Source organism: Capsicum annuum, unplaced genomic scaffold (assembly GCF_002878395.1).
Source record: "Capsicum annuum cultivar UCD-10X-F1 unplaced genomic scaffold, UCD10Xv1.1 ctg78846, whole genome shotgun sequence".
Lineage (NCBI taxonomy): Eukaryota > Viridiplantae > Streptophyta > Magnoliopsida > Solanales > Solanaceae > Capsicum > Capsicum annuum.
In genome coordinates, this window is record NW_025889371.1 from 1 (window position 1) to 11,164 (window position 11,164).

General features: G+C 36.6%; 1 protein-coding gene across 1 annotated transcript; it reads left to right on the forward strand.

Moving 5' to 3' along the window:
- Positions 1 to 1,333: 1,333 nt before the first annotated feature.
- Positions 1,334 to 9,474, forward strand: LOC124885458 (U4/U6 small nuclear ribonucleoprotein Prp31 homolog; the record flags this gene model as incomplete). The annotated part of the gene is given in 8 exon segments (XM_047405467.1): positions 1,334 to 1,505; positions 5,036 to 5,101; positions 5,310 to 5,441; positions 5,883 to 6,775; positions 6,883 to 6,953; positions 7,389 to 7,491; positions 7,652 to 7,727; positions 9,102 to 9,474. Coding segments are annotated over 8 exon segments (1,452 nt in total). The 3' UTR covers positions 9,210 to 9,474.
- Between the last annotated feature and the right edge of the window lie 1,690 nt (positions 9,475 to 11,164).

The following is an 11,164-nucleotide window of genomic DNA, read 5'->3' on the forward strand; positions in this document are numbered from 1 at the left end:
TATAGGAGAAGACAATTGCATTACTTATAGTATACTTCCAAGCTTATTTGTTTAGTAGTCAAAAGTTGAAGGTGATGAGCGAAGTGGTGTTTTTCTAATTTAAGCATATGATTAATACGTGGCAATTTTTTTATTTTATTTCTTACATAGATGTGTTCACTTGGATTTGACATGAAAGCAAAATTTTTAAAAAATGTTCTATCTTGAAAAATAATTTTCCCGAGGAAAACAGTTCTATCTTCAAACATATCCATCCCACCTCCACCATTATCGTTAAACGGACATAATTAAATACCGTTGTAAGAGATAAAGAGTACGTTAAAATAATATGAATTTTTTCTATAACTATATTTCAAAAGAAATGGATTCTTGAAATAAAAGTTTTTCGTCCTACATCTAATATTTAAAATATAAATTTTGAAATCCAGATGTTTGTGTTGATGTTGAAATATAAAGTCTCAAAAATTTGAACTATCAACTTTTGCATTTGAAATTAGATTTGACTAATTTTCAATTTTCAGAAACTTCAGCTTAAAATCTAAAATTAAAAATTGATTACATCTAAGAGTGCATAGTTGGATTGATTTATTTTACGTACTACTAAGATAAGTATTTTTATGGTGTTTGGATAAGTTTTTTTTTTTTTTAAAAAAAATACTTTAAGCACTCGTTTTTAATTTAAAAGAACAAAGAATAAGTCATAACCTGCAAGCACATCCAAACATTCTCTACATGTTTAATTTTAAAATATTTTCTCTGCCTCAATTTATATGACATAGTAGATTTAAGTTTGACCGTGAGTGAGTATGGAATCGTCAAGTTTTTTAAAATAAAATGTATATATTTAAAAACGACATAAAAGTACTGTAACTTTAAATAATTGACAATTCAAATATTTACAACAACATATAAAAAACATATGGCCAAAGATAGATTTTGTTTATTATTTGAATCTCGAAATTCAAAAGTATCACAAAACAGATAAAATAGTTACAACATGAATAAATTATAATTTTTGATTATATCTTAAATAGTAATTCTACAAGTTGGCTATTTGTGCACTTATTTATCTAAAAATTATATAAATACACAACTTATATTTTTAATATTACAAAAAAATCTCAACTTCCTAAATATATTATAAAAATTTTAATATATACATAGAATATTATGTATATATCAGTTATGTTATATATATTAATAGAGAGAATAAAGTAATTAAAAATGTGGGAAAGAGTGCAATTACTGCTGTTATTTATACTACTTATCCCTCAAATTTTATAGGTAGACTAATGGGGGGCTCAGCCCATTACTTTAGCATCGGTTCCTTTAGCTAATGAGTACAGTATTTTTATTCAGTTTTCCCTTGCCCAATTATATTATCAATCAAATTCCGTTTTCTATTCCCTTGCTCTTCACTTCTACGCAGATTATCAATTACGGTATTTTAGTATTTGCAGCAAAATTGTCGTTTGCTATCGGAGTTTTGGCGTGAAAGAACAATGGTGATTAATCAATTTCCTAAATTTTATTTTAGTTTTTCGTATTGATATTGTTTTAGGGTTTTGTTAATGTTGCATTAACCTGAATTATTGGGTAATCTGTGTGTAGATATTAATGGATTATGTTTGTGATAGTATCAATTTAACTAAATAAAATTATTCTTACGTTATTGTGAATAATGATTACTATTCCCTGTCTTGAGCCGAGGGTCTATCGGAAACAGCCTTGCTACTTCTCCGGAGGTAGTGGTATGAACTGCATACATCTTACCCTCCCCAGACCTTACTATGTGGGAATAAACTGGGTTTTTTGTTGTTGTTGTTGTTGTTATTGTGAATAACAGTCATGTTTGAAATTGATTGTGAATAGAGTTACATGTTGCTGGTGGGAGGTGGCAGGTATTGTGGATAAATTTACCTGGTACCCGTTTCTAGTGGAAGGTGGCAGGTATCCCGTGGAATTAGTTTGGGGTGCACGCAAATTGGCTATGACACCACGATTATCAAAAAAAATATTTGGAGTTGATTGTGGATAAATTTACTTGGTACCTGTTGCTGGTGGGAGGTGGACAGGTATCACGTAAAATTAGTCTGAGGTGCGCGCAAGCTGACCAGGAGAGTTGTCAAAAAAAGAGAGTTGTCAAAAAAAGGTTGTTTGGAAGTGATTTTTTTTTATTTTTTTTTGGTTGGTAAAGGAGACATGTTTAGAATTTCATTATAAGATTTCCATTTAGTCCAACCTAAGCATATTGTTTACTTCTGAAAAATAATCAGTAATCATTAGGTGCTCATGATTTGTTATTATTGTTTAGAAGAACACATGGCTTCTTAGATTCAGGTACTTCTTTTAGGATTGGTTTTGGGACAATTATTGACTCAATTTAAAATAAAAGATACTGCTGACTGCTAGTAAGATGTCTTCTTCTTTGTTATTGACTGAGGGGTTCAAAATATAAAAAGGTAAACACACTAAGAAGCTAAGGGGACAACTACGAGCACAACAAAAATAAGCCGGACCTTGTATATATGGTATAATTTCGGACGAAGCAATACCATGACTCTGCCCCTGATTCCATGTATTATATTTACCTTTTCTAAGGATGGTGGGTTAACAGAGTCCACCAAAGGTGTAAGGGATAAATTGCTAACTTTAATAGACACTTATCTCAAGAACTTAGGTGAAAAGTGATCCAGACTCCAAATTTAATAATCAAAGACAATAATTAGTATAAAGCTAAGTGCTTTTCTCAATTAATCGAATAAGAATCAGAGATATCGAGCAAAGATTTAATCTTACCTCTTAGAGAAATTGTTCTTGTAAGGTACTTCTCAAAGTATACATAAAGGTGTAAAGAAAAAAAACTCTCAGTAATTTTGATAACAACGTTGTGTCAAATAGAACAAAATCCACCCCTATATATAGGGGGAAATTGTATAGCCCTATTCCAAGTATCATGTGGTTCAAATCATACTTCTATGAAAATACTAACTAGTAAAACCTAACTAGGAAACTTTAGACTAGAAAAATTTTAAACTAGGAAAGCAGGTAAGAATTAATGTCACACTTCTTCCCAAAACTACCTAACGAAACAAGTATCAACTTTTAAATCGAAACCCACACCGATTTAGATGTGTAAAACTACCCTATTGGGTCCGTTTGTACGTGTAAAAACAGTACTTTCTGGGCATGCAAAATCAGCCCTTATGGGCATGTAAATCAGTCTATGTTGGATTCCATGTGGGTCTCAATCTTCCTTCTCTTGGACTTGGACTTGCACCATGAAATGTGTGTTGCATTTAGCTCACTCCTCGCCATAATTTCGACTTTTCTTTCATGATAAACATTTTCTTGATTTCCTGTTGAAGCCCATCATCTTGTCTTGGTCTCCTTAGCTTTCAAAGCTTCATTGAAGTCCTTTAATGGAAGTATGCCCCCATGGATGCTACAATACAAGTATTTTTGGTCCATGTCCAAGTCCAAGTCCAAGAGAAGGAAGATTGGAGCCACACGGAGCCCAACAAATAATCTTCTATGCCCAACTATCATTTTTACATGCCCTAAAGGGCTGTTTATTTGGACGTGGGTTTTGGTTCAAAAGTTGACACTTCTTTCCTTATTTTATTAGGTAGATTTGGGAAGAAACATGACGTTAATTTTACCCTGCTTTCCTAGTTTGCTCCTAGTTTAAAGTTTTCTACTTAGTTTTAACTAATTATTTCCATAAAAGTAGGATTCAATTCTCATACCATTTGGGATAGGGTTTTATGATTTTTCCCGATGGAAGGGTGAGTTTTGTTTTGAGAAAATATTATTTTTAGTTTTTGGGAGTTCTTTTGTTTATACCCTTGTGTATTGACTATTATCTTACAACTTTACTAGAACACTTTCTTTTAAGAGGTAAGATTAATCCTTTGCTCAATATCTATGGTTCCTACTTAATTAATTGACGAAGGTAACTAGTCTATAACTAGTTTATACTCAGTGTTTAGAAAAGGCTGAGTGCTCGCTTTACTAGTTAATAATACTTGCAGAATACTTTTACAAAGGGCTAGATCACCATGCCAGGTATCCCTCCGAAAGCTAATTCACATTTTGCGTGTTAACTTTTCTCTTTTTTGAGTTAAATTTCACATCTTGTTACCCACTATTTAGTAAGCATACTGTATGAATGAGTATGCACCAGAGCATGTAGGTTAGCAGTCAATCAAACGGGTATCCATAGGAGATCAGGGTTCAAATTCTAGTGGAGACAAAATAATAGCTGATTTTTCGTCCGCCTAAAGCTTTGGTGGGTAAAGTTGCTTAGTTCTATGCTGGTGGAGGTTGTAGGTACGAATGGAATAGTCGACGTACATGCAAAGTCACCCTGGCTCCACCGCGACCAAAATGAAAAGGCGTATGTTCCCTTTTTATAGCTCCTCTCTGCGAACCAACTAAATGTGAATTTGCAGTTTCTCCTTTTTCCTTGACCAACCACACCATTGTTATCTTTATCTATTTTTTGATGTGATATAGTGCACTGTGTTGAATTATATTACCATATCATCTAGTTTTAGTCGTTAGAGACGAGATTACTATTATTTATATATATTAGGTCTTGTTCAAGTCTCATCGTCTCCTGTAATATAGCCAGTAATATAAAAATATTTTTATGTGTTTGGCTCTGGAGAAAAGGGACTAGGCTGGCACAAGAAAGAGTTTGTTAAGACATTATTCAAGAGGATAACTTGAACTCAACACCTTTGTTTGCTCTCATCTAACAAGTAAAAACTAAAATTGTTAGAGTGGAATACTTTATTTTCTTGATTATGTTGTAACAACTTGTTAGTAGTAGTGATGCTCATAAGTAAATCTATGTTCCCACTCCCAAATGTATGTATGGTGTTAGAGAAAATTTCATTCTCCATTTTGCTCCCTGCATTCTATGTATGTATGAATTATACTGATTGTACCGTTGGCACGCCTTCTGTTTCTTAGGTGTATTTCCTTACGCACTTAATGTCATTATTTAATAAATTTTACCTGGTTGCAGGCAACTCTTGCTGATTCTTTCCTGGCAGATCTGGACGAATTGTCCGATAATGAAGCTGATGTTATTGTGAGTATATCTTTTTCTCTTTTTTCCGCTCAATTAGCCATCTCTGTTTCTTCATCTTCTATTTTCCTCTGTAGTTTTTTTATGGTTCGGGTTCGGAATCTTGGAGCAGCAGAAGATTGTGGGTGGAAGATATTATCTGTTAGGTTATCAAATTCGTTTCTTATCTCCATTTAACTTGGACTGAATTTTCTCCTGTTTATTTAACTAGGATGAAGAGAATCTCGATGCTGAACAGATGGAAGAGGATGGAGACTTGGCAGACATAGAGGCACTTAATTATGATGATCTAGATAATGTTTCCAAGCTGCAAAAATCACGTCGCTACATTGACATAATGCAGGTTTATGCAGACCTTATCTTTAATATCCTCACATTATGTTTTTTTCCCCCCAAAAAAAAAAATATCCTCATATTATGTCCCCGTTTATACTAGTAAAAAATTTCCCCAATTAAAACTATGTGGACTGACCACAAGTATTCTTACATTATATTTTGTTGTCACTATTCTAGAGTGGCATATTTTTTTATTCCTGTGACCTTCTCTCTTTCTTCCTGTGTCGTTTCTGCTTATATCATGTCAACATGGACGGGCAAGTCAAATAATCTTTGTAGCTTCCTTTTTTCCCTTCTGGGTTGAAATTAGGGGTTAAATATCACTTGTGTTAGTTTGGAATTTAGATCTTTTTATTTTTTGTTTTCTTACTCTTATCGTCCAACTATCCCGCTTTTCATACGGTGGTAGGAGTAATTTTCAAATGGTGACATACTATTAATGCTGCAGAAAGTGGAAGATGCACTTGAGAGGGAGTCTGATGTCACGGATAAAGGTGTTGTTCTCGAAGATGATCCAGAGTATCAGTTGATAGTAGACTGTAATGCCTTGTCAGTTGACATTGAGAACGAAATCATTATAATCCACAACTTCATACGTGACAAATATCGATTGAAATTTCCTGAGTTAGAGTCACTTGTTCATCACCCAGTTGATTATGCTCGGGTTGTTAAAAAAATTGGAAATGAAATGGATCTGACGCTTGTTGACTTGGAAGGACTGCTACCCTCAGCTATCATCATGGTTGTGTCTGTTACGGCATCAACTACCAGTGGCAAGCCATTGCCAGAAGATGTTCTACAGAAGACAGTGGAAGCATGTGATAGAGCCCTTGCTCTTGATTCAGCAAAGAAAAAGGTTCTTGATTTTGTTGAGAGTCGAATGGGATACATTGCTCCCAATCTTTCTGCTGTAGTTGGGAGTGCAGTTGCTGCAAAACTTATGGGTACTGCTGGTGGTCTCTCATCGTTGGCAAAAATGCCTGCTTGTAATGTCCAGCTTCTTGGTGCTAAAAGGAAGAATTTAGCTGGGTTCTCCACAGCTACATCCCAATTTCATATAGGTTATATTGAGCAAACAGAATTATTTCAGAGTACACCTCCTTCGTTAAGGATGCGAGCCTGTAGACTGGTGGCAGCAAAATCTACTTTAGCTGCTCGCGTTGACTCGATCAATGGAGACCCGTCTGGGAAAACCGGAAGATCTCTTAGGGAAGAGATCCGTAAAAAGATAGAGAAGTGGCAAGAGCCACCTCCTGCAAAGCAGCCAAAGCCTCTTCCAGTTCCTGATTCTGAGCCTAAGAAAAAGAGAGGTGGCCGTCGGCTGAGAAAGATGAAAGAAAGGTATGGACGTTTCCACTTCATCTCATGTAAACTACAGTTTCCAGAGTTATGTATGGTGAAGCACATGTTTGTTGATTGACATAAACGTTTTCGTGGTATTTCACCAGATATGCTATCACGGACATGCGGAAGCTAGCAAACAGGATGCAGTTTGGAATACCTGAAGAAAGTTCCTTAGGTAATACCAACCAGCTCAATGCAACCCCTCACCTTCTAAATTAAATAGAACTGTCAAAAGGAGGAGTGAAAAGTGAAAATGGAAAAAGTTTTGTTAAAACTGTACTTGAAATTAAATGCTTTCATTTCACAAGTATTGTTGGTGGTGATTGATGGCCATGTTGTTTGCTAACTGCATATTTTATGAAATCTTTGATGCATATTGGAGTGCGTAATTCCTGCAAGTGCAATGATTAGGTATATAGTCTTTGTTAGTACAAGCTACAATTTCTTGCGATTAATTTTGTGAGATGAGAGGGACTTGAACCTAATGTGAGATGGTCGACTCTTGGTGCTTTTTAGGATTTTGTTTTTCAGAATTTCAAGCTATTTTTTGTTAGTGTAGATCAGGACTAATGGTGTTCTTGACATCATGTTTGATCTTCCTGGAAATTAGGGGATGGACTAGGGGAGGGCTATGGCATGCTTGGTCAGGCCGGAAGTGGCAAGTTGCGTGTATCGGTTGGTCAGAGCAAGCTTGCTGCCAAAGTAGCAAAGAAGTATGTTTTCTCTTCTCTTTCTGTTATCCCAGAAAAGCTCACACTTGTTGAACATTGATGACCAATGAATGTTGCAGTATATTGGGCTTTCAACAATTGTTTTTGACTCGCTCAGTCTGTCTTATGCCTCTCTGTTTCTTATTGCTTGACAATTTTCCAGATTCAAGGAGAAGAGTTATGGAAGCAGTGGGGCTACATCAGGCTTGACTTCAAGTTTGGCCTTCACGCCTGTGCAAGTAAGCTCTTTTTTTTTGGTTACTTTAATGTTTCATTCTTGTCAAGCAACTAGCATGCACGAGATTCTCTAAGGGTACTGCATGTGGAGTGTGATGGTTGAGTTTTATGTTTCATGTCATGTTTTAGGCGATTTGTGCACTTTCTCTATGACTTATTCAAATGCTATCCCTTTCCAGCTTAATTACCAGTCTTTCCATGATTCCTGCCTCTTCAATGTTGCTAGTTTCTATTAAATGAAACCTTTCACTTTATTTTAAAAAAATGGCTAGTTCATGGTAATAAGAGGGTCATCTTCATTGTTATCAAGCAAGAGCAAACCATGAAGCTGACATTTATTGCTCTTTATTCTATCCTCCAAGGTAAGGATAAAATTTCTGTGCTTCCTTGGGAGTACCTTTTGTTAGGTCTCGTGTGCAGGAGTACCTCCCTGTTTTGTCAATAATAATACTGTTTACTCATCAGAAAAAGAAAATAATACATTTATCCAGAGGTGCCAACTCCCCTTAATTAGTTGTTTGAATACTTGGTGGTCTAGAATAATACTGATGAAGTTATTTCTAAGAGTAATATTCTTGTTATGACACCACCTAGAGGCGGCAATTTAGGCCCATAATCTGTGATCCTTCCTCCCAACCCGCTCAAGGTTGAATGGGTTGAGTTAATAAGCACAGGTGGGTCAAACAGAGTATGTCTGCTTTGACCTGTTAGAAGAGCGGGTTAGAATGGTTCGTAATAAGGTTACCCATGAGTCAGCACACAGTCCAGTCCTACGGGTTCGAATAAAATTTTCAAATTTCAACTGGACTCGCCAATACTCTGCACCTCCTTGCCGGAGAAGCCCAGCAAGGAAAGAATTTCTTCCACGCAAGTGCTTTCGCTGGTGGACACTGACGAATTCGCTGCCGATCCTTCTCCCATTTTCTCTCTAAATCTCCTACTCTCTCTGTAATCTGTACCAAGAGTATAAAAAGAAACACCAATCTGTATCTGAGGCACCTCACAGCGAGAAGGACTATTTAATCAGTTTAAGCAACAGTGTATTCTTAATTCGTCGGGAATATGCTTTTTGTGCATTAGCGAAATGATTTGGGACGGACGACATCAACACAACAGGAATCACAATGTAATTTATGGTTCACGGAGTTTTTGCCAAACTATATCTAATGTTAGGTGGATGGGGATAAGATTGTCTGCATGTGCACTTTTTAAGTTCTAAGGTTGCCTCGTTACATCTGTAATGCCAGTTTGTGATTTGGTTATTTTCTTAGCAGTATGTTGGTCTAATTCAGTCATTTTATTCTCTCGACTCCTTTTCCATTTCTATTTACTTGTGTCATTTGTGTTGGTTATCCTGATGGTAACTTTGATGTCAGGGAATCGAGCTGTCAAATCCTCAGGCGCTTGCAAATCAGCTTGGCAGTGGAACTCAGAGCACCTATTTCTCGGATACTGGAACGTTTTCTAAGATCAAGAGAACATGAACCAGACCTAATGGTGCCAATGTCCCGGTTCGCTCCGCTCAGTACAGTAAGACTACTGAAAATGCAACCTTTTGACTTTTGAGAGAAGAAAGACTAAGCGTATTGTCTGATACAATCAGATGAGCATAGATGTACATCTCAATTACTAGACTTGCAAAAATCTGTTATTCTCTACTGTGTTGTCGCCTGTCCAAATTATTTTAAGTATTTTGTTTGTTATCGAACGGTATCGAAAATCGAAAATGTTGCACCTCTTTGGACCTCATCCTAACAATTGTATTTGGTACAGTTTTGTATGGTCCAGGTCCAAGAGAAGGAAGATTGGAACCCACACGGAGTCCAACAAATGATCTTCTATGCCCAACTACCATTTTTACACGCCCAAAAGGGCTGTTTATTTGGACGTGGGTTTTGGTTCAAAAGTTGACACCTCTTTCCTTATTTTATCAAGTAGATTTGGGAAGAAACATGACATTAATTTTACCCTGCTTTCTTAAGTTTGAAAGTTTTCTAGTTTAAAGATTTCTAATTAGTTTTTACTAATCATTTCCATGAAAGTAGGATTCAATTATCATACTATTTGGGATAGGGTTTGATGATTTTTCCCTATGTAGGGTGAGTTTTGTTTTGAGACAATATTGTTATTAGTTTTTGGGAGTTCTTTTATTTATACCCTTGTGTATTGACTATTATCTTACAACCTTACAAGAACAATTTCTTTTATGAGGTAAGGTTAATCCATTGCTCAATGTCTATGGTTCTTATTCGATTAATTGAAGAAGGTAACTAGTCTATGACTAGTTTATACTTGGTGTTTTGGAAAACGATGAGGGATCGCTTCACTATTTAATAATACTTGCAAAATGCTTTTACAAGGGGTTAGATCACCATGCTAGGTTTCCCTCCAGAAGCTAATTCACCTTTTTGTGTGTAAACTTTTCTCTTTTTTGAGTTAATTTTCACATCTTGCTACCCACTATTTAGTAAGCATACTAGAAGAATGAGTATGCATCCGAGCATGTGCGTTAGCAGTCAATCAACGAGTATCCATAGGAGGTTAGGGTTCAAATTCTAGTGGAGATAAGATAATAGCTGATTTTTGTCCGCCCAAGTTTCGGTGGGTAAAGTTACTTAGTACTATGCTGGTGGAGGTTGTAGCTACGAATGGAATAGTCGATGTACATGCAAAGTGTTGGGTTGTGGAGCCTGATTAATATGCAATGTATTGTTATATATTAATGTTCATTTTGGGATAAAATCACTCACGAACCCTGGGCCTACCCCGGGCTGAAAATATGTGGAGCCTAGTTTGGGCCATTTTGGTTTATGGGCAATTTGGTTGGTCAAACGGGTGAAACAGTGTGAATGGGCTATTTTTGACCAAATCGGTGTGATATAACCCATGGTTTTTGTGGTGGATCCGAAATTTGTGCGTGATTTTGGTCGAAAATCAATCGAGCTGCCCCTGGCAGGCTGGAGAGCGGCATTGTGTAGGCCATTTTAGTTTTCTAGGCGGTTTGGTTGGTCAAACGGGCGAAACGGCATAAGCGGGACATTTTTAGGCCAAATTGGTATGCTATAGTCCTGAGATTTTGGGGTGGTCCCAGGTTCTGAGTGTGTTTTTGGGCAAAAATTGATCGTCCTACGCCAGACAGGCAGGGGAGCAGCCTAGTATGGGTCATTTTGGTTTTCTGGGCTATTTGGTTGGTCAAACAGGGGAAACAACACGAACGGGTCTTTTTTTGGCCAAATCGGTGTGCTATACCCGCGGTTTTTGGGGTGGACCTAGGGTCCGGGCGTGATTTTGGCCAAAAATTGATCCAAATGCCCCAGGTAGGCTGGGGAGCGCCCTAGTGTAGGCTATTTTGGTTTTCTGGGTGGTTTGATTTGTCAAATGGGCGAAACAGCGTAAATAGATCATTTTTGGGCTAAATTGGTATGCTATAGCCCACAGT